At 40.7% G+C, this 24,612-nt stretch overlaps 2 protein-coding genes across 2 annotated transcripts in view; one reads left to right on the top strand and one right to left on the bottom strand.

Annotated features, from left to right (window-relative positions):
* The window catches only part of arid2 (AT-rich interactive domain 2), a 76,915-nt gene extending 61,825 nt beyond the window's left edge, over positions 1–15,090 (top strand). Inside the window, exons 15-21 of the mRNA XM_078417295.1 lie at positions 2,679–5,488; positions 8,784–8,929; positions 9,838–9,976; positions 10,067–10,155; positions 12,172–12,292; positions 12,396–12,487; positions 13,683–15,090. Coding sequence (XP_078273421.1) covers positions 2,679–5,488; positions 8,784–8,929; positions 9,838–9,976; positions 10,067–10,155; positions 12,172–12,292; positions 12,396–12,487; positions 13,683–13,815 — 3,530 coding nt within the window. The 3' untranslated portion in view covers positions 13,816–15,090. The remainder of the gene's footprint in view (positions 1–2,678; positions 5,489–8,783; positions 8,930–9,837; positions 9,977–10,066; positions 10,156–12,171; positions 12,293–12,395; positions 12,488–13,682) is intronic.
* A 76-nt stretch (positions 15,091–15,166) lies between these two features.
* The window catches only part of scaf11 (SR-related CTD-associated factor 11), a 62,580-nt gene continuing 53,134 nt past the window's right edge, over positions 15,167–24,612 (bottom strand). The window contains exon 15 of the mRNA XM_078417294.1: positions 15,167–19,909. Within this exon, the coding sequence (XP_078273420.1) occupies positions 19,763–19,909 (147 nt within the window). The 3' untranslated portion in view covers positions 15,167–19,762. The remainder of the gene's footprint in view (positions 19,910–24,612) is intronic.

Raw genomic sequence — 24,612 nt, 5'->3', positions numbered from 1 at the left:
TGTGTTTTATGTTGGCAGCCTAAAATATAAACCTTTCTTGTTATGGTTAGCACTGATCAAGGATAACTTCGTTGTTTATAACCGATTTAATATGGGAGAGAAAATGTTCCTAAACATTAAAGGCGAGGATGCAACAAAAATTAATGTCAAACCAGAAAGGAAGAGATTAAGTGGCTGAGACAAGTTGATCTCCTGAACTGGTTTCTCTTACACTGTATAAGATTCATCATTCGTCTCGATGCATTATTTTTCTCTCAGTGCCAGTAGGGAGAAACTTTGTCATTTGTGCTTTTCAAAAGCAATTACTAGATTTCTCGATTTGTATAGTTTTCCTTATCACTGTGGCTCAGCTGGTGGAGCTACTGCCTCACAGCGCCAGAGGTCCAGGTTCGATCCTGTGTAGAGTTTACACCATTTCCCTGTGACTGTGGGTTTCCTTCAGGTACTCTGATTTCCTCTTGCATCCCAGAGACAGTTTGTAGGTTAATTGGCCTCTGTAATTTACCCATAGTGTGTAGGGGGTGCATGAGAAAGTGGGATAGCATCGAACTAGTGTGAATGGGTGATCTCGGGTCGGCGTGGACTCAGTGGGCTTAAGGGCATGTTTCCATGCTGTATCTCTAAACAGTTAACTTTCAAGCATCCCGAAAGCTCACAATATTAATGGTCCTGTAATTTGACTTCAGATACCTGCCCTCCTGATGCTCTTGTCCCAAATAGAGGCAATAATGTCTGCCACTTTTCCTCCAGGTATAACCATGAATTTCAATTCAAGGAAGACTGTCAGAAATAATTTACTTTCTTTGATGACAACAATTTTAAGGACACAGCTGATGAATATTATTTTTACAATTTCCTTGACATTTCTGCATTGTTCCATTGACAACAAAGGCCCATTGTTCAAAAGTTCTCTCAGATTTTGGAGCACACTGAAATGTGTATCTTTAGTCCAGCTCTTTTGATCATCTACCCTAATGTTTTCATACTTGGTTCAGAGTCATATTTTGTTAATAAAATCTGTGTTGTGCCTTGTGGCATTTTACTATGTATAGGGGTCATATGAATTACAGATGTTTGTGTGTGCTGAAAAAATACATATGGCTTTTACAATTTTTAGGTATTCTATTTGATGGGTTTATTACCGTGGAGCACTTTATCAGAAGATTTTATTTGTCTGCAGTATCGTAATTTTCTTACTGGAATTTATCCTTTTAAACACTTATTCATATAGTGACCGTCATTTTAGGATGGTGCTGAGAGTAGATGCCAATAGCAACGATGTGCAACAGGATAAAATAAAACAAAAGAGCAACAAGAAGTCAGGCAGCATCTGTGGAAAGATAAACCATTCACATTTCAGGTCAAAGAACCTTCATCAATATCCGTAGTCCTATTTTTTCAAATGCTTCCTGAGCATCCTGATTTTCAGCAGTTTTTGATTTTCACACAAGAAAGATCTTGCTTGAAGAAGAGCTGGCCTTCCAGATACTAGATATTTGGTTTATTCTAAAGATAATGGATAAGCTGTATTAGTTTCTGAATAAACTAAACTAATTTGAATGCAGGAGTTGAGATGTCATGTACAAAGTATATTGCTGAGATTGCACCCAGAATATTGTATGCATTTCTGGTCACCTTACTATATAGGAAGGATGTGATTTAAGTTAGAGATAGTGCAGACAGATTCACAAAGATAGTGCTGGACTGGAGAGTTTTCAGCGCGGCACGGTAGCGCAGCGGTAGAGTTGCTGCTTTACAGCGAATGCAGCGCCGGAGACTCAGGTTCGATCCTGACTACGGGTGCTGCACTGTAAGGAGTTTGTACGTTCTCCCCGTGACCTGCGTGGGTTTTCTCCAGATCTTCGGTTTCCTCCCACACTCCAAAGACGTACAGGTATGTAGGTTAATTGGCTGGGTAAATGTAAAAATTGTCCCTAGTGGGTGTAGGATAGTGTTAATGTGCGGGGATCGCTGGGCGGCACGGACTTGGAGGGCCGAAAAGGCCTGTTTCCGGCTGTATATATATGATATGATATATGATATGATAAGAGACTGGACAGAATAGTTGTCAGAAGGGACACAAAATGCTGGAGTAACTCAGCGGCACAAGCAGCATCCCTGGAGAGAAGGAATGGGTTTCAGGTCGAGACCCTTCTTCAGACTGAAAATACTGGTCAGTAGAGCCTGGACTGTTTTCCAGTCCAGGAGGCTGAAAGGTGACCTTGTAGAGCTTTATCTTGAGTGGTATAAATAAAACGGACATTCATAGTCTTTTTCTCAGAGTAGGTGAGTCTAAAATGTGACCGTATTGGTTTAATGTGGGACGGGAAATATTTCAGATGACCTAAGAGGCAGTCTTTCATGGAAGATGTATGTACATGGAATGAGGAAATGGTAAAGGCAGATATCATTATAATGTTTAAAAGACACTTGGACAGATTCGTTACATAGGAAAGATTTAGAGGGATGTGGGCCAAATGCAAGCAGATAGGAATAGCTCAGGAAGGCACCTTGGTTGGCATGGCAAATTGGGTCAAAGCGGCATGTCTGTGCTTCTGTAATTCTAGGACTATGAATTGTAAGAGAATATTACTCTGTAAAGCTCTGTCGAAACTTGACTGTTCTGGAAATTCCTGAGTGGTATCCATGTAAGCTATTTTGTTTTTTTACTTTTTCAGCACAGACAGTGGTAAATCACTTTCAACGGATCCCTGCAGCGAGCCTTTCTACTGCTCAACCAGGATCTCCAATAATCTATACATTTCAACAAAGTATCCCAGCTCAGAATATTATAACGAAAATACAAGATCAAACTGGTCTGGCACAATTACACCAAAATGCCGCTGTGACTGTTATACAAGGAAGAGCTCCAGTTAAAAGTGAAGCAGCAAGATGTTCAGTGGTGCCGTCTTCAACCTTCAATACTCAAACCCCAGCTTCAGTACCATATTCATTGACTGGAACCAACATTTCCCATGGAACATTGATCCAAAACCATGCCACAGCAACAACACAGTCACCAGTTGCAATAACAACTTCTCAACAGGTACTTCACCAGCCACAGTTCTTTCAACAGCAGCTTCCTGGTCACCAGCTCTCTATACCAATTGTTTCTTCTAATCAGATGAATACCTCTGCAACAACAACCGTAACTGTGATACAACAAGCTGTCTCTCACGGTCATGCAGCAATTGACAGAGTACCAAATATATCAGCCAACGCTGTTATTGTTTCACAGGGACAATTGTTATCGGGCACAGTACCCCACACTATTCAGACATCCTGTCACCAGCCAAAAACAAGTAACCAGCAAGACAACATTCTGTTGACATCTCAACACTATTCATCCACTCCCAGTCCTGCTATTGTATCTGGTTCTGCGGTACAAAATTTCCAAGTCTCAACAGGTCAAGTGGTTGCAATTACTGGTGTTCAAAGCTCTCCAGTCCCTAGGATGAGTTTCCAGAACATAGCGCCAAAACCAACTGGCATGGCACCACAGCATGTTCAATCTACTCTAATGCAGCAGCAGCCCCAGCAAAATGTACATATGATTGTCAGTCAGCCAGCTTCACAGGGGCAGAATTTTGCTCCTGCGATTCATCAGATATTATTGACAAATCCAGCTTCTGTTCAAGCTGGCCAGGCTATTCATCTGGCTGGGAATGCAAATGTGACCCCTTCATCCTCGCCGTCTCCTGTACCTGTTAACAGCAATCAGGTACAAATGGGGTTGGTTACTCAGCCTTCCACCCCTCAAATGCAGGGGCCGCAAACTGTGAGTAGGATGCTATCAGTGAAACGGCAGCAGCAACAACATCCCCAGAAGCAGTTCCAGATGCAGCTTCAGTCTCAGCAAACAGGTACTGGTTCCAATCAACCACTGTCTGGGGAGTCTAGTTTAATAAAACAGTTACTACTTCCAAAAAGGGGACCCCCTACTCCTGGAGGTAAACTTATATTACCTGCTCCTCAAATGCCACCCCCTTCCCCTGCCAGAGCTCCTAGTCCTCAGGTACTCTACCAAGTGACTCACAATCAGGCAGCCAATGTTGGAGTTCAAGCCCCAGGTCAACAGTTAGTAGTTGGGCAGCAAAATGTACAGCTTGTTCAAAGTCCCATCCACTCCCAAGGGTCAGTGCAGACGGTAGCAATTCCTCATATGCAGATCTTACCGGGACAGTTGATCTCTGCTAGTAACACTGCTGCTCTTCTCCAGGGATCAACAGGCAACCAGGTAACTATAACTGTTGTGCCAAATACAACCTTTACTACTCCAGCTGGAAGTCATTGCAGTGGAACGCAGATCATAGCCCCTGCAGGACTTGCTGTTAGTGGGTCACAAGCAGGAGTCGGCCTCCAAGTGCAAACCCCTTCACCTATCGTGACGCCATTGAGTGGACAGGTAAAAACCTCAGAATCTGAAACTGTATTCACAGGTGATAAAATTATTTGTCAGAAAGAGGAAGAAGCAAAAGATACGACAGATTTACATCTACATGAACGTAAAATAGAAATTATGGAGAACCCTTCCTGCAGAGAGGGTGCTGCTGCTGCAACCAATGGTGGCTTAAAAGAAAATGATATGCAGGCAGCAAAACTTGTAAATGGAAAAGAACATGATCATCCACGTCTACCTCCATCTAACTCAGGGATTTCTCAGTCTCAGCCCATGCAGTGTACATTGGCTTCAAATGGACCTTTGTTGGGAGTAAGTCAAAATGTAATCAATGGGAAGCTGAATGTAGACTGTGCAGAGGCGCAGGAAATCAAAAAAGACCCTTTGAAGATCCCCATGGTAAATGGGATCTGTGATTTTGAAAAAGGGGATGGTTCACACTTAAGCAAAAACATTCCAAATCATAGAGCTTCCAAACATGTGGAAAATGGTGATATTGTTGCACAAGAGCAATGGGGAAATAAAGACAGTAATCAGCAAAATTCTGTCAAAAGTGTTCAACCGACCAAAATGCATAATGGACCTGTTTCAGTAGGAAATTCTAGCATTAACTTTGCAGTGGTATCTAACTCTATCGACCAGCAAATCAGTGGTATAAACTCAGGATTATTCAATGGACCTATTTCAGCTGGCATAAATTCAGAGGTGCCTCAGCTTCAGCAGTGTCCAAGTTCAGCTGTGTCTTCAGTTTCTAACTCTGCCCAGGTGCAATACTCTCCAGCTTTGCACCAATCTGGACCTGTAGCTGTACATTCAGTCCAGCTTTATCAGACTCCAACAACCAATGGTTCAACTGAATGTCAACCTTTAAAAAGGTCAACTGAATGCAAAGATAATATATCAGGAATTCCAAATAAAGTGGGAGTAAGGATTGTAACTATCAGTGACCCGAACAATGCTGGTTGCAGTTCAACAATGGTGGCTGTGCCAGTTGGAGCTGATTCCAATAGTATAGCTAAAGTAGCACTCGACAGCGTAACGCAACAAAATCAACATCCATCTGTTCTTTCACAGGGAATAATTAATCAGGTAAGCAAGGTGTGAAATAATTGATATACATTTGTGTTTAGTTTTGCACGTACAAATTTATGAATTTAAAAATGGATCGAGGATTGTCCAGTCCCAATTTGTTCTAAACTTGTATTTGGTTTCAGAATCAGACTTGGTACACCTGTAATTTATGATTGCTTTTGTAAAATTTATAAATGTGTCACTGAAGAAATTCAAACTTAGCGTATTCAAGATATTAAAAATAATATGGGACTTGTATAAGCTTTGAAGGTATTAAGATTCCTGATAATTGTCAAATATTCAAGCAAAAGGCAATGACACCATGCCCTGGAAGTAATATCACAGAGCTTTCTGATCACATTCTTGAACATTTAGTTGTAAATTCTACTATGGAGATTAGACAAATTATTTTTGTCTTTTCCATGCTAGATTTAATTACCATGTTCTCACTCATTTTTTATAAATAGGACAAAATAAACATAGCACAAAAAGTAAGGAAATTTGTGTTTGGTAGATTATTTCTTTGTTGTAACAATGCTTCTTGGCAATAAATCTTATACCGTTGGAAAGCCTGTTTATTTCCCTTTTAAATGGTGCCACATTTGTAAGGAACATGCATTTGTGGGATGAGCAGCAGAACTGAGTATGTGGGTTGCACCCATGAAAAATTTGCCAAATCTTCTCTGCCAATGCCAAACAGCTTATTCTGCTGTTGCTATTGACTCTTGTTTTGAGCTTCTGGTACCCCCAGGTGCTGACAATCAGGTGCCTGATTGGCACCTGATTGGCAGCATCTGTGAGCATGGGCCCTGCTACAGTGGTCAGTAGGTGTCTGCTCCAAGAATCGGCATGCCACGTTTGACTGATCTGGATAGGGCCAGTGCGATAGGGCAACTTCAAGCTGGTGATATGCAAAACCAAGTTGCGGCATTATTTGGAGTGAGCCCTAGTACCATCTCCAAAGTGAAGGCCAAGTTCCACATAATGGGGGATGTCAGAGACAGGCCGCGAAGTGGGCGTCCCAAGAAGACGACACCCGAAGAAGACCGTTTCCTCACCCTGTCAGCACTTAGGAACCGTAGGCTATCTTCTACAGATTTGTAGTCAAGGTTTGCAGGACGATATGGCCGACGGCTCTCTGCCCAGACAATTCGGAACAGACTGCACGCAGCCGATCTCCGGTCTCGTAGGGCTGCCAGGAGGCCTGCCATGACTGCCCTTCACCGTCAGGCCCGTTTGCGCTGGTGTCGGCAACACGTGCACTGGAACCTGAACATGTGGAGGAACGTTATGTTCAGCGATGAGTCCAGATTCTGCCTACGGCAGTTGGATCATAGGGTTAAAGTGTGGAGAAGACGCGGAGAACGCTATGCTGATTGCTGCATCGATAGAGTAACATCTTTTGGTGGAGGCAGTGTGATGGTGTGGGGCGGCATCTCCCTCACTGGAAAAACGAGGCTTGTCATCATTGGAGGCAATCTCAATGCAGAGAGATATCGAGATGAGATTCTGCAACCAGTGGCAATCCCATATCTCCACAGTCTGGGACCGAACTCTATCCTCCAAGATGACAATGCTCGCCCCCACAGAGCAGGGTTTCTCAGAGACTACCTCCAGAATTTGGGAGTGGAGAGGATGGAATGGCCTGCCAGCAGTCCTGACCTCAACCCCATTGAACACTTGTGGGATCAGCTTGGGCGTGCTGTTCGTGCCAGAGTGACCAACACAACCACGTTGGCTGACTTGCGACAAGTGCTGGTAGAAGAATGGGATGCCATCCCACAACAGTGTGTGACCAGGCTGGTGACCAGCATGAGGAGGAGGTGCCAGGCTGTTGTGGCTGTGTATGGTTCTTCCACACGCTACTGAGGCTCCTGTTTATTAAATGAATAAATTGTTAAATTGCCAATATGTCTTTTTTCTTCAGACTTCAATCATCCAATCCACCAAACAACACCGAACAAGAGTCAATGGCAGAATAAGCTGTTTGGCATTGGCAGAGAAGATTTGGCAGATTATTCATGGGCGCAACTCACATACTCAGCTCTGCTGCTCATCCCACAAATGCATGTTCCTTACAAATGTGGCACCATTTAAAAGGGAAATAAACAGGCTATCCAACGGTATAAGATTTATTGCCAAGAAGCATTGTTACCACAAAGAAATAATCTACCAAACACAAATTTCCTTACTTTTTGTGCTATGTTTATATATTTAACGTGATATTTAAGAAAACGTGAAAACTCTTTAAATATTTAAAGTGCTACATTATCAATTTTGTGGCAGCAATCCAAAATAGTGTTACTAGTGCCTTTTCTTTCATCTAAGATGCTACAAATATATACTTGATGATACTTTTTTTTAAAAAGAGTTTCGTATACTTTAATTGGTATCTTTGCTTATCTAATTGCTGTATCAAAAACCATTTGTGCGCAGAACCAAATGTCAGACTTCATTTTTTTTTAAAAAAGATAAAAATGACATTCCGCACATTTACCTTTTGACACAACTGTGAGGAAGGACTACCATGAATAATTTGTTGCACATTTTAATTGCTCCCATCCGGGCTTGCTTTTTAGGCCCCTTGCTGCTTTTTGGCTTGGCCATTAACAATACTTTCCCTAATCATTTATGTTATTAACATGCAAGGCATGTGTGACTTTCTTTACATGACATTTCTTTATGAAAAGTGAATTTTTAAAGAACTATTTCTTTTCAGAGTTTGGTCATTTGCCGGACTAAGATTAATGTAATGTTTAAATTGGTGTGAATTTTAAATTTGTACCATATTTAAAGTTTGAACTTTGATATTGCGCTCGTGTGATTCAAATTCAGTGAATGATATTATGAAATTTAGGCATAATACCATTGTTTGGATTAAATGTAACCCTACTGAGCCGAGTTTCATTTTTTCATGCTTTATTCAGGCTTGCAACTTTTTAAATCTTTTTGAGGTAAATGGTTTTATTGAAATGGTCTTATTAAATTATTTTGCAAAAAACAATAGTGATTTCCATCCAAAATGTTACTTGGTCTTAACAATGACTTTCAAGTTAAAGATTTAAAAAGTACATATTTCATCACACTCGGGGAACATTCTGGGTGAGAACCTGGGTGCACTATAAGACATTCCACTCCAGCTATAATTGGCCTGAAGTTCCCATGGCACATTTTCATCTTGTATCATTAAGGTGCAGAAATTATCTTTGCTTAGACTGGTTTAGAATGTATTGCTCAAACTTAATTGAACTCTCGCTGTATATTTCAGAAGTAATGTGCTATTTTGATTTACAAATTATGAATGTTCCTTTAGTCTTCTCCTTTAGCATCAACACCAGCAGCAATCCAACAAAACAGTTTCCAGTCCCTTCAGTCGCAAATTCCATCACTGCAACAAAATGGAGAGTTAACACGAAAACCAGGACAGAATTTCAAGTGCTTGTGGCAAGCCTGCAGGAGGTGATGTACTTTTTCAATGCTTAAAAGATGATTCTATATACGTTACTCATCAAAGACAGATTATCAAGAGGTGTGCAGTGTAGCTCTTACATTTTTTGTTTAGCAAAACATAGACCATTCTATTGGATATACATAAGGCTAGGTTGTATAGCTCAGTACCGAGGCAGTCTACCAAGTGATATTGCTAACTTTGGGATAACTAGACCAGTCATCGCATCATTTTAAAGCAGTATTATGATAAACTAGACCCTTGACTTAGACCCAGTTTCGATCCTGAATATAGGTGTTGTCTGCATATTTTTTACGGTCTCCTTGTGACCGCATGGGTTTTCTCCGGGTGCTTCGGTTTCCTCTCACATTCCAAAGATTTGTAGGTTGATTGGCTTCCGTAAATTGTCCTTAGTGTTTAAAATGCGAAAGTGGGATAACATGGAACTAGTGTGTGGGTGATCAATGGTCGGAGTGGACTCGGTGAGCCGAAGGGCCTGTTTCTGCGCTGTATCTCTAAACTAAACAAATCTGCAGTTCCTTATTTCTACTTGACAACTGAAGATATGGCTCTCAGTGGTAGATTGCCACAACTTAACATGAAAGATTCCATTTCTTTCAATTAGTGACAATTATATTTTGGAACCTTTAATTTCTTGTATTATAATGGTTTTTGCAATCGTCTGTCCTATTTTACCAAAACATTTCATGCATAGATGAAAATCAAGTATAAATCAAGGAATTAGATAGAAAATAAATGCTATCATACTCTCAGAATGTTGCTGGGACACAATGAATTCTGTCATCTGCTTAATACTGAAGAGCCCTACGAAACAAAAGAAGAACATGAAGCAGAACGTAAATAAGGAACACTACAATTGAGTTTTGGGGAAACTAAAAGTTTTCCTTTACATTTTTAGATGGTTTGATTCTCCATCCCAGGTGTACTACCACGCAGCAACTGAGCATGGAGGGAAAGATGTGTATCCTGGGGTATGTATGTGGGAAGCATGTGAACGATTCCCACGGCAAAGATTTTCCTTCATTACTCACTTACAGGTGGGTAATATGTGTCAGAGATTTGTTACGTGTGTCTTTTCCTGTTTTGGAAATAAAGCTCTATGTGACATGGCCCAATTTTATATATAGGATAAACATTGCACAAAAGAAGCACTCCTCACAGCCCTGAAGAAGCTTGAAGAGCAATCACACAATGGAAACCACCAATCTTCTAACAAGTAAGCAGGAACTACTAGTTAAATATGGAAAAACTTAGTTTGATTTGTTTCTACAATTTGTCAGTATTAAATTCAGTTGGGATGCTAATTTAACCAATTTTAGCAACTTCAAACTGAAATATTTCCAGCTGCAGCTGCGTGATCAGCTTGTACTGCTGCTTCTCTACCATTTTCTTGGTCCCAAGTCAACCATCCCCTAAAGGTCGACTATTCTCGTCCTGAAACCATTTTGTTTTCCTGTTTATTTTCTTTTTCTCATCTTGTGCCCTCTCCCATTACTTCTTTTTACCCAGTTCCATAAAATTATTGAATATTGGGCTTCCTTTCCTGCCTGCCATATTGTAACTCAGCTTCACCATCTGTTTAGTTTATACATCTATACTTTGACAGCCTTCCTCATAATCTTTGACCCCACCAATGTTGGTGTCATCTGCAGACGTACTAACCACCCTATCTACGTTTACATAGTAGTCATTTATTTATATCACAAACAGCAGTCCCAGCACAGGTCCCTGCGGAACTCCACTAGTCACAGATCTCCAGCCTGAATATTGTCCTTCCACCACAACCTGCTGTAAGCCAGTTCTGAATCCATACAACCAAGTCATTGTAAATCCCAGTCATCTTAACTACCTAGACCAGCCTACCATGGGGGAACATTATCAAATGCCTTACTAAAATCCATGTAGACAATAACTCTCATTGATCCCCTTTGTCATCTCCACAAAAAACTTGGTCAAATTAGTAAGACACGACCTGTCTTGCACAAAACCATGTTGATTGACCCTGATTAACCCATTCTCTTCCAAATGGGAGTAAATACTATTCTGAAGAAAATTCACCAAGTTTCCCCACTACTGATGTGAGGCTCACTGTCTTGCATTCTCTCTACTTCACTTCTTAAATAAAGGAACATTAGCCCCTGCCCAGTCCTGTGGGATAAGACGATAACTGCAGATGCTGGTACAAATCGGAAGTTTTTATTCACAAAATGCTGGAGTAACTCAGCAGGTCAGGCAGCATCTCGGGAGAGAAGGAATGGGTGACGTTTCGGGTCGAGACCCTTCTTCAGACTGATGTCAGGGGGGCGGGCATTTTGCCCGCCTCAGCATTTTGTGAATAAAAACCAGTCCTGTGGGACCTCGCTTGTGACTAGACAAGACACGAAGATCTTCGTTAAGGCTTCCACAATCTCCTCTCTAACCTGGGATAAAACCTGTCGGGTTGCAGGGTTCAAGAGCACCAACACTTCCTTAATATCATACTTTCTTTAATAGTATTAGTATTCTCCACACTGATCTCACTGTCCTCCTTGGTGAAAACAGATACAAGGTACTTGTATAATACCTCGCCTATACCATCATACTGCAAGCACAAATTCCTTCCTTTATCCTTGTACAGTATAACCTCCTCCCTGGTTATCCTCTTGTTTTAATATAGGTATATAAAGCTTTGGGATTGTCTTTAATCTCACTTGCCAAAGCCATTAAATAGCCCCCTTTGGCCCTTCTAATTACCTGTTTAGAGTTCTTTCCTCCTTTATATTCCTCAAAGGCTCTGTCTGATTCCAACCCCTTAAAGGTTGCATGTGTTTCCTTTTTCTTTTTCACTGTATGTACCATGTCTTTGGTAATCTACGGTTCCCTTTGCCATTCTTAACCCTCATCCTTACTGGATCATACAAGTTCTGAACATCTATAATCGATCAACAGACCTTTAAACTCTTACATGTCAGATGTGGCCTTGCCCAATAACATTTGCTCCCAGTGAACCCTCCTGAACTCCTGCCTAAAAACATTGGAGTGTGCTGTACTCCAATTTAGCACCTACCTGCAAGGTCCAGCATTCTCTCTATTCAGAATAATTTAAAACTGATAGAATTGTGATCATTAAAGTGCTCTCCAGAGATGCTGCCTGAGCTGATGAGTTATTCCAGCACTTTCTGTTCTGATGTATTCTACATGAAGACAGAAATGCAAAATTTTAACATCTTTTGAATTTGCCTTGTTTCTTTAGGCAGACACCTGCTGGGGCTACTTCCACTTCTAAAGCACAGAAGACTATTGTGAATCATCCGAGTGCTGCCCTGGTGGCATTGAGGAGAGGATCAAGGAATCTTGCATTTAGAGATTATATGGTATGTTAAATAAATTGGGTTATAGATTAACATAATTTCCCCCATAAAAGGTAGCATATGTTCTCAGTTAAAAACATTTAACTTTCTTATTTTTTTATTCCAGGATGAAAAAGAAGACCCAATTACAAAACACATACGGCTAACAGCTGCCTTAATCTTAAAAAATGTTGCTAAGTATTCAGAATATGGTCGCAGGTAAGAACTATTTTTGCTTGTATGAAATTCTTTTGCAGGCAATGACCAGATAAGTAATTCTGTAAAGTAGTCAAGAAGTCTAGTAATTGTTTCAAAAGTGTAAAAAAATTAGTTCTTTTCTGTTGGATTTGTTAATGCTGCTCACATCTGAGAAAATGTTCTCAGATGACGTGGAAGAACATTTTAAAGCATCCATAAGATTGTAGTTTGTGGAGGGTATTTTGATGTAGTAATCCCAATGACGTGTCTGCCTAGCCTTTCTCAACATTGGATGAGCATAGGTGAGTGCATAAGCCTCCCATCACCACCGGGAGCAAATTGACATTTGGCACTTTGGATTTCTAACATCTTGTCCTGTGTATTTGGAAACATTTTAATAAAAAATGGAGCTTGAGGACTATCCTGGAAAACACTACTCAATGAATTTCCTAATTATGATGTGTCGGGAGATTATGTAAAACACAATGAATGTGTTTGGTTTCTGAGAAGCACGGTAAATAAGGATGGTGACCAAGCTGGACACATTGCTGGTAGTTCATTTCATTGCAGTTTAGAATTTATGGGGATGTTCTTTAAGCTAGGATGGCACTGTGGCGCAGCTGGGAGAGCTGCCGCCTCACAGCATCAGAGACATGGGTTCGATTCTGACCTTGGGTGCTGTCTATGTGAAGTTTGCATGATTTTCCTCCAGGTTCTCTGGTTTCCCCCCCCCCCATCCCAAAGATGTGTGGGTTTGTATGTTAATTGGCCTCTGTAAATGACCTCTGATGCGCCAGGAGTCGATGCAGAAGTGGGATAACATAGAACTAGTGTAAATGGGTGATCGATGATTTGCGTGGTTTAGAGTAATTGAGTCATACAGCATGGAATCAGGTCCTTCAGCCCAATTTACCCACACCAAAAAACATGCCTCATCTACACTAGTCCTGCTGTCTGCGTCTGGCCCATATCCCTCTAATCCTATCCTATTCACATACCTGTCTAAATGTTTCTTGATACATTGTGATAGTACCTATTAGATGCTTCTTAAACGTTGTGATATCTCATTCAATGTGTTAATGTTTCATGTGTTAAATCTCATTTAAGATTTCGGGCAGACACTTTCTGAGAAGAGCAACACCATTGCAGTATATTTTAATAAGCTTAACCAAAATAGGAATATATAAAACATGATTTTGTTTTGTTTTTCCTGCAGACTACTAAAAAGACACGAGAACCAATTGTCTGTACTAGCCCTTAGTAACATGGAAGCTTCCAGCACTCTTGCCAAATGCCTTTTTGATCTTGTCCATCTAGAACAATTACAACAACCAGAAAATAAACTTTGAAAGAGTGAAATATGTATTCTGAAATATCGTTTACAGGGTTCTGAAGCAAGCTAGAAGTCTTAATGAGAAATGAGCAGTGTGAACAGTTAAAAAAAAAAAATCTTTTTCCATGATGCACAGAATCTTAACATTCTGGTCACAAATGGAGTCAACTGTTGACAAGCTTTTAATAGGAGTACCAACTGTGTGATCAGAATCCAATTTTTTATTTAAAGTTGGAAATAAATTCTGAACCAGAGGAGCTACACAGAATAATAGCATTAAATATTTTTACCCTGCACCCCCTATGAGCACATTTTTATATTTCAGAATTCGTGACTAAGCTGGGTTTAATAGAACAGAAATTGACACACTGGATGTAATCCTGCCATCCGAGAGGTTGCAGTTTATTTCTAGTGATGTGCTTTCTTGTTTAGAAATCAGCAGCTTGTTTTTTCATACTTGAGCCAATATATTTTCACTTATTTATTATCATATGATCAATTGTAAATATTTGTGAATAAAATTAACCAACTTTCATGCCACTGCAATCACTGGAAACACAACAGCATTATTGTTAGGGTATAGGACTTTTTGTGTTTTTCCTGCCAATTGTAAGTAATTGTGATATATTGTCTGCAGTGGATGAATGTTCTTTAATTCTTTGTAAATAATTCTGTGATGGTACCAATGCTGTAAAGTCAAAAAACAGTTTTGTGGAACTGATTTTTTTGTATTATACACCTTGTAGAACTCATTTGCTGGTTGAAAGAGTATGGAATAATATATCTCATGTCATTTTGTAGAGAAAAAACTATTGAAGGTATTTTTGGTTTACCCTAACTTGGACCCACTGAAAGATATCACTTTGTACAAGCTCGGTGCTTGTACAGGATTTTTTGTATTTGTAAATTGGTTTAAATATGAGGAATTTTATACAGGCTTTTCTCCATGTATTATATTTATCTTGGGTGCAGGCATGGTATTTTCTCCATTATCCATGATTTTTTTTTCCCCCAATACAATTATAGTGCAGTATTTTAGTGTTTGTTCTTCCATCTTCAATATTGTATCATATCACATTCCTGTTCAGAACCTGTTCATGTCCTGAATGGTGTGTTAGGTGATTTTCATAACTGCCTCTTGCCTGATGTATTAGCATCCAAAGGAGGGAACACGCTCCCATTTCTTGCTGTGGCTGTAGAATGTGCAGTAAAGACATACAAACAGTTTTACATTAGATAACTTTAATTACTTTGACTGTTTATAGTTTTAAATAAAAGACTGGACACTTTTGTTTTTGTTTTCACTCATTTATTTCAAGTATAATTTATAGAAAGTGAAACAAGTAAAAAAAAAAAAAGACTGATAATTGTGTCGCTGCTTGTTTCATTCTTAATTAGCAGTGGAAGCTGTCCAAGAGTTAATTAGAACAAATGAAGAGTGCTTGAATTAAAGAGAACTATTTTCACTCTGCTTTGAAAAGCTTTAACTGATGGTCCAGATAAAATATATTCCTATGATCTTTTGTTACCCTTATTTGGGGATATTTATTGACAAGTGACAATGTAACTTGATGTACTGGTTGGGATATTAAGTTTCTGATTATTCTTAGTTACTCTTACTAGCATATTACTGCCTGTGTATTGGGTGAAGCGAGTTCTGCATTCTTCATTGGATTTATCAATGCTCTTCCCCCTTGGCCTTGAACTGGTCCGTGCCTGGCCTTAGTACAGTCTTGAACTTCATTCTAGCACAAAGCCACAGGTTCCAATGTGGTTGAGCATCCAACTTGCTATTTCTGCTTGTACAGAAATGTGGTGCCTCCACAGAATATGGCTTGAAAGTTACTGTTTGTGTATCAGAATACATTTTGCAGCTATTTATGGATTAGTCAGCACGTCACACATGGCTCAATGTAGGTCTGTAAACAACTTGTTGCATTCACAGATTGAGATCAGGCCTTTACTAAATTGCAACACAACTCAGTACTGTTGAGGCAGTATTCTTTTCTGATTATAGCAGTGAGGTCGTTGCATCAGTGTCCCATTGATGTATTAACCACTCACGGAGTTAGCAAGTCTCACATTCTGCTATTCATTGAAAATTGTTTTTTTCTGTGTCCCCGTTGATGGCTTTTGATTATTTATATACACTCAATCAAAACTATGTCAATGTCATTACTAGTAACATCCTTACAAATCAACCTAATTTCACTCACTTTCCTTAACAGATTCAACCAGGTACACCCATGTTTTCTCCACCCTTCTCCCCTGGCCAACATCTGCTAATGATCCACTAGCCACAAACACTTGCCCTACCTCTTTCTGCTAGATTTGAGGGGCTCAGACCTAAAATGTCAACTGTCCATTTCCCTCCACATTAATGCTGCTTGACACACTAAGGTCCTCTTACAGATAGTTTTTGCTCAAAATTCTTTGAAGTTAACATTCCAGTATTCATTAGTATAACTAATATTGTTTTGCTATGGACAATACCAGTCTAGGGTTTGTTACTCTATTTAACATTATACATGAGCAGATGTTTTTTCAATATTATTCCAATTACCACAGCAGTTAAAAATCCTTTAAGGTTCAGAAATAGTACAACATTCATAGTAAACTTGAACACAAGGTGCTTCTGCCACTCGCTGCAGAGAGTTCTCTTAACCACTCCTACCAAATGTATGGGGAAGATGAGCACTTGCTTAGAATCAAGTCTGTTTGATCTAATGCCTTAGCATTAAAGGGTTCAGTGAAATATTTACAAATAAAATGTTTACAATGCAAACCAAAAGGGTTTTATTAGTTTAAACTATGTACATCACACAACAGAACTATTTTACAAAATAGGTAAAATACATTAATTTGAGCAATCCAGGAGACTGAAATACCTGCACCAATCTACCATTTTGAAAAAAAAATCAAATCACCATGCCAGGGTCAACAATTCTTTGTTCACAGATAAATGTAAGCATATTTTTTCCATTTATTCTGCTCTACATAAATTGGTATGAAGAGAAGGTATCAAAAAACAAAGGTGAATCTGATTAGGATCTGCTCAGGGCTAAAGCTTATTCATGCCCCTATCCACCAGGTTAAAATTACATTCGTACTTGGTTTTCAAAATATTAAGCAGATGCGTGGCCTTTGGTATGTACCCATGTGAGATGCATTAATAGCCTTACACCTGCAATTTTAGCTGCTGATAAACCACAATGCATGTCAACACATGAGCAACAGATTTTGATTAGCAGTGAGACAAACCTACTCCAGTACAGTCGACCTAATCTTAGTTTACTTTAACCAGTTGGTACAATGATTTTATGTCTACAAAACCATTTACAACCAGTGGAAAGAATTGTACAAATTGTCTTGGATAGGGCATATCATCAACATTGCTGACCATATGGCGACAAAGCTGTTTTACCCTTTGGAGCACTGAGATTTATGCTGAAACATCTAATTTAAAATTGTGGCTCAATAAACATAAGTCATCAACTAGTTCACAGCAAATCACTTCCTCCTCAAAACAAACGACATAGACAAACTCAAGCAGCCTTTGGTACCAAGCAATTACTGAGATTCCAAAATACACAATGATCACTTCCAGATAATTAATACTGAATTCTGCAGAGATGAACAGTGGCAATGACCTGTAAATGCTGATCCTCAGCATGGAAACTGGCACCTCTCCCTCATGGGTCTGTTTCTGAGAGGTGTGAGGTTGAGCTGCCTAAATAGAGGGTGCACTTTGATTTCTGATCAGTGTTGACCACATAATCTCAATTATACTGACAGCAGAATGAACAATTGGTCCAAACGCACCTTAGTTGCAGCAGACAGGGGAAAACATGTTTCCTATCTGGTAAGTCTGTTGGAAAATTTGCATAAGGACAGGATTGAAACTGGTTGATATTATCCAATGGTCAAATACCAAGCCAAAATTTACTTAGAGGTTAATAACAAAATTACATTTCTCCTATCTTACTGATAACTCCACTCCCACCATAAACTGGTCACTGAGAGGAGAATCCTTGAGTCCCAAGGTACAGTACACATTAGGATTAAAGTGATTAATTTAATTTCCAGATAAATAAATTTTGGATTAAGGATGCATGTTTAGAGAACTGAATGCAAAGCTGCCCCTCATTAATAATTCCGCAGCTAAGTATATTTTTCTTAATCTTTTAATGGATAATGAACCATGATGTTCTGTAATTTTAGAGATTAAATTACAACCAATATTTTTGAATACGAGGCATTTTTCTATTCTATTCCAGAAAAAATTAAAGGCCCCATCGCTTTCCAAATCATTTCAACTAAACAGATCAATAACAGCGTCACATGAATTATAAATATTTTCAAACCCCATTGCAAATAAACTGCTTTGTCAGTCAAGGGTTGTTTTTTTTACAAAAGCAACATTGGAAGTTCAGACTTTTGAGGAGACTGATATTTGTGGTTACAGGACAAACTTCTTGCAACTCATTTATTTTCTCTGACTCTGGTTAAACCTTTTTCTGCCTTGTATAGTCTGAGTATTAATGAATGACAAACATGCAATAATTAACATTAGGCGATTTTTAATGTATACACTTAACTTTGAATGTATACCTTTAAATAGGCTGAAAACTATTTCGCAATGTTAATCCTGCACTTTCACCATATGTAAAATGTACCAACCATTTCTCGCACTCATTCCTTTCATTACTACATTTTCGAATGAAGTGTGAAGCTTTTCAATAAATTTGCCAATATAAAATGTGCTAGTCCTCTTATCCAAAATGCAAGCATGTTCCGCTGTGAAAGGTTTAAAGGTTCTTTGATATAACCTAAAGGATTTAAAGGAAATCCAGAGGAGGGGCATCAAAAAAAAAAGAAAAAGGGGAAGAACAACTAAGTCTGATGCATTACAAGATTCCATTAAACAACAACTAGCAGGCATGTGATATTGTTCTACATGATTATCAGCTATAATATAAAAAACAATTAAGCACTGCTGACAATAGTGTTTTGAAAGCTGTAGAAATACAGACCTCAAGCTGTTGATAATACCAAAAAATGAGCTTCATTCAATATGTAAGTTATATAGGCATTTATAATACAGGATCCAACCCCAGTATTTGAATCGTTCATTGCCATACTAATTCATTGTGTTTAAAGTTCACCGAACAACGTCAGTACCTAATGGAATGTACTACTCTAAAACCATCACCAGGACATCAAACAAAAATGCTTTTACAAAGGATTCCACTTCTGGAGTAGAAATACAAATTTCTCATCTGATCTTCAATAAATTTAAACCCATATACATGTTCATCAAGACCCAGAAACTGTTTTGACAAGCAGCAGAAAATTTATTTTGGTGTGGAGGTTAAGTATTACAGAATACTCCAATCACATTTTAAACCATTCTTTTCTGCTTTTCTCAAAAATGAAACTATAGAATCAAATCTTTTATCAAACATTTTCCCACTGAGCAACAGTCCTAGCAGAATTAATCATTTTTGTTTAGACCCTAAATGCACTAAAATAGCTGAACAGCCTCAGTTGCCAGTCTTTAGTGCAACTACATGATCCAATGCTTCCAGTTAAACCTGGAGGCATTTGTACAGCATACAAACTGTTTACAAAAACATTTAACTAGAGTTAACAAAAAAGAATCAGTAAGATATTTTGATACATTAGGAAATCATCTAAACAAATATCACATTTGTACAGCTGATCTACAGAGAGCCCACAGGAGGGGACAGGACAGATCATATTATCCTTGCAACTCCATTGAACTAACAACAGCATGCTTTTATTTCATGTTATTGTGGTGTCCCAAATGCATCAGTTTAAAAAAAAACCACAATCTCTGTAGGAAAAATTATATGAACCAATGGAAAACAAATTTCCTACTCATCATTCTATTTTGGGTTCATGTTAACACTGGTAATCAATCTGCTATATCTTTATATCGTTTAAAAAGACTTGTTCCCAATGATACTGGATTCTTCGAGATTTTGCTTTGGGTTCCCTTTCCTTGCATGTTTATATTTCTCTACGTATGCTTTTACCAAGTTTGCTACTTTTCCTGGGATTACTTCACCACTCTTGCTATGGCAAACCTTAGAAATAAACACACACATTTCAGTGGATTAATTCAGTACATCTGCAAATAGGGTCGGCCGGAAATCAATCAACTTACAAGCAAAATTACGGTAAAGATTAAAATATGAAATATTCTGTTTGATGAATGGCACATAAAAGGACCAATAAATCTCTTATTCACAGAAGCATTTGATCTGCAGTGTGCAGGAAAGAATCATGTCAGATCAGATGCAGACACAAAATGCTGGAGTAACTTCAGGACAGGAAGCTTCTCTGGAGAGAAGGAATGGGTGACGTTTCGGATCGAGACCCTTCTTCAGACTGATCTTTTTTTGAGGGAAGGAGGAATCACAGGGGGAGCAGCGAGAGACCAAGGAGTTGCGGAAGGAGTGGTCTCTGCATTAGGTAGAAAGGGGTGGGGATAGCATGATGGTGATGGAATCACGTTGCAGGTGGAGGAAATGTCAGAGAATGATGCGTTGGATGCAGAGACTGATGGGGTGAAAGGCAAGGACCTGGGGAATTCTATCCTTCCCCCTGTCTGGGGGGGGGGGGTGCAAGAGTAGAACTACGGGACACAGAGGAGATGCGGGTCAGGGAACCATCTATGACAGCAAGGGGAAAACCATGTTTACTAAAGAAAGGACATCTTGGGTGTCTAGAATGGAAAGTCTCATCTTGGGAGCAGATGCAGGATGGATGGCAAAATTGAGAGTAGGGGTATAGAGGCCCCTTGCAGAGTATGCAAGAGGCAGGATGGGAGGAGGTGGAGTTCACATAACTGGGAGTCAGTGGGTTTGTTGTGGATGTCAGTCGCTGGTCTATCCATATGATGGATACAGAGAGATGAAGGAAGGGGAGAGAGATGTCAAAGATAGTCAAAATGAATTTGAGGGTACGGTGGAAGTTAGTGGTAAAGTTAATGAAATCACCAGGTTCTGCACAGGTGCAGGAGGAGCCTCAATGCTGTTGTCGACGTGGCGGAGAAAGAGCTGGGGAATGCTGATAGTTACGTTTGGAACAAGGACTGTTCAACGTAACCAACAAAAAAAACAGGCATTGCAGGCGTGGTCACACCTTCCACTTGAGTCAAAAGAGAAGTCATGGACAAGTTCCACCAGGCAGAGAGTGTTAGTTGAAAGGAAATGCCTGTTTAATGAGTTTGCATTAATGAGTTGATGAATTTCCTTTAGAGTTGTGTAGGAAAGAACAGCAGATGCTGGTTTAAATCGAAGGTAGACACAAAATGCTGGAGTAACTCAACGGGACAGGCAGCATCTCTGGAGAGAAGGAATGGGTAATGTTTCGGGTTGAGACACTTCTTCAGACTGATGTCAGGGGAGTGGGCGGAACAAAGATAGAATGTAGTCGGAGACAGTAAGACTGGTGGGAGAACTGGGAAGGGGAGGGGATAGAGAGAGGGAAAGCAAGGGCTATTTGAAGTTAGAGAAGCCAATGTTCATACTGCTGGGGTGTAAGCTACCCAAGCGAAATATGAGGTGCTGTTCCTCCAATTTATGCTGGGCCCTCACTCTGACACTGGAGGAGGCCCAGGACAGAAAGCTCAGGTTGGGAATGGGAGGGGAAGTTGAAATGCTGAGCAACCGGGAGATCAGGTGGGTTAAGACGGACTGAGCGGAGGTGTTCAGTGAAACGATCACCGAGCCTGCACTTGGTCTCGCCGATATACAGGAGTTGACACCTGGAACAGCGGATACAGTAGATGAGGTTGGAGGAGGTGCAAGTGAATCTCTGCCTCACCTGATAAGACTGTTTGGGCCCTTGGAAGGTCGAAGGGGGAGGTAAAGGGACAGGTGTTGTATCTCCTGCGGTTGCTGGGGAAAGTACCTGGGGACAGGGTGGAACGGGACGAGTTAACCAGGGAGATGCGGAGGGAACGGTCTCTGCGGAAAGCAGAAAGGGGTGGAGGTGGGAAGATGTGGCCAGTACTGGGATCCCGTTGGAGGTGGCGAAAATGTTGGAGTATTATATGCTGTCTGCAAAGGCTGATGGGGTAGAAGGTGAGGACAAGGGGGACTATGTCCTTGTTACGAATGGGGTCAGGGGGAGCAAGAGCGGAGCTGCGGGATATCGAGGAAACCCCAGTAAGAACCTCATCTTTCATGGAAGAGGGGAATCCCTGTTTCCTAAAGAATGAGGATATCTCCGATGCCCTGGTATGGAAAACCTCATCCTGGGCGCAGATGCGGCGTAGACAGAGGAATTGGGAGAAGGGGATAGAGTCTTTACAGGAAGCAGGGTGGGAAGAAGTGTAGTCTAGATAGCTGTGGGAGTCAGTAGGCTTGTAATAGAGGTCAGTCAATAGTCTGTCTCGTGTGATGGAGCGGTTGACATCTAGAAACAGTAGGGAGATGTCAGAGATGGTCCAAGTGAATTTGAGTGCAGGATGGACATTAGTGGTGAAGTTGATGAAGTCAGTGAGTTCTGCATGGGTGCAGGAGGTAGTACCAATGTAGTCGTCAATGTAGTGAGGGTAGAGTTCGGGGATGGGGGTCAGTGGACACCTGGAACAGTGATTGTTCAACGTACCCGACAAAGAGGCAGACATAGCTGGGGCCCATGCGAGTGCCCATAGCTACGCCTTGGATTTGGAGGAAGTGGGAGGAGTCGAAGGAGACGTTGTTGTCGGTAAGGTCCAGCTCTGCTAGGCAGAGGAGAGTATTGGTAGATACTTTAGAGCTGTTTGCCTTTAGATTTGTTTGCCACCAGCTCTCTTCCTTTTTGCATGCTGAACCGATTCAATCATTTAGATAGAGGGAACGACAAAACCAAGTACTGGAGTAACCCATCAAGTCAGGCAGCATCTCTGGTGGTCATGACTAGGCGATGTGTAGAATTGGGAACCTTCTTCAGACTGCAGTGGAGGGAGAAAACTGGAAGGCAGGTGTGGGTGGGGCAAAGCCAGGCAAGTGATAGATGGATAGAGGTGAGGGAGATTCATTGACAGACGGGTGCACAATGGTCAGAGATGAAAAGGAGACAGAATGCCGTGTGGCAAGGAGAGGAGAGATGTGAAATGTGAGGCCAGAGGTAGGGAGAGATGGAATAGAATGGAGAAAACGGTCATCTACTCCAAGCTTGGTCTTGCCAACATTTGGGCCATATCAAGAGCACCGAATGCAGTAGACGAGGTTAGAGGAGATACTTGCGAACCTCTGGCTCACCCGGAACACCCCCATCAGCCTCCGCATCCAACATGTCATTCTCCAACATTTCCATCACGTTCAACGTCATTCACCAGACACATCTTCCCAACCCCACTTCTTTCCAGGGACCACTTCCTCTGCAACTCCTTGGTTCACTCATACCTTCCCATCCAAACAACCTCATCCCCAGGTACTTTCCGTTGCAACCACAGGAGCTGTAACACCTGTGCTACACCTACTCCCTCACATCTATCGGCCTTCCAGCTGAGACAGAGGTTCACATGCACTGCCTTTAGAAGGATGAGAGAGGATCTTATAGAAACATAGAACATTCTATAATTTTGTATATTTTTTATAAGATCCCCTCTCATCCTTCAGTGAATACAAGCCTAGTCTTTTCAATCTTTCCTCATATATCAGTTCCGCCATCCCAGGGATCAATCTCGTGAAGCTACACTGCACTGCCTCAATTACAAGGATGTCCTTCTACAGATTAGGAGACCAAAACTGTACATAATAATCTGCCTCCTTGTTTCTGCCGCCAAAGTGGATAACCTCACATTTATCTATATTATACTGCTTCTGCCACGCATCTGCCCACTCACTCAACCTGTCCAGGTCACCCTGCAACCTCCTAACATCCTCTTCATAGTTTACACTGCCACCCAGCTTTGTGTCATCCGCAAACTTGCGAGTGTTGCTTCTAATTCCCTCTTCCAAATCATTAATATATATGGTAAACAGTTGTGGCCCGAACACCGAGCCTTGCGGCACTCCACTCGCCACTGCCTGCCATTCTGAAAAGGACCCGTTTACTCCTACTCTTTATTTCCTGTCTGTCAACCAATTTTCTATCCATGTCAACACCCTACCCCCAATACCATGTGCTCTAATTTTAGTCACCAATCTCCCATGCGGGACCTTATCAAAGGCTTTCTGAAAGTCTGGATACACGACATCCACTGGCTCCCGTTCATCCATTTTACTTGTCACGTCCTCAAAAAATTCCAGAAGATTTGTCAAGCATGATTTCCCTTTCATAAATCCATGCTGACTTGGACTTATCATTTTACTGCTATCCAAATGCACCGTTATTACCTCTTTAATAAGTGACTCCAGCATCTTTCCCACCACCGAAGTTAGGCTAACTGGTCTGTAATTCCCCGTTTTCCCTCTCACTCCTTTCTTGAAAAGTGGGATAACATTAGCTATCCTCCAATCCACAGGAACTGATCCTGAATCTATTGAACATTGGAAAATGATCACCAATGCGTCCACTATTTCTAGAGTCACCTCCCCGAGGACGCTGGGATGCAGACCATCAGGCCCACGGGATTTATCACCCTTCAGTCCCATTAGTCTAACCAATACCATTTCTCGCCTAATGAAAATTTATTTCAGTTCCTCTACCCCCCTAGACCCTCTGTCCTCCTGTACAACTGGGAGATTGTTTGTGTCTTCCTTAGTGAAGACAGATCCGAAGTACCTGTACAACTCTTCTGCCATTTCCTTGTTACCCATAATAATTTCACCCGTGTCTGCCTTCAAGTGTC

This window comes from Rhinoraja longicauda, chromosome 20, assembly GCF_053455715.1.
Source record: "Rhinoraja longicauda isolate Sanriku21f chromosome 20, sRhiLon1.1, whole genome shotgun sequence".
NCBI lineage: Eukaryota > Metazoa > Chordata > Chondrichthyes > Rajiformes > Arhynchobatidae > Rhinoraja > Rhinoraja longicauda.
The sequence above is the reverse complement of the archived record's forward strand: the minus strand, read 5'-3'. Positions and strand labels throughout refer to the sequence as shown.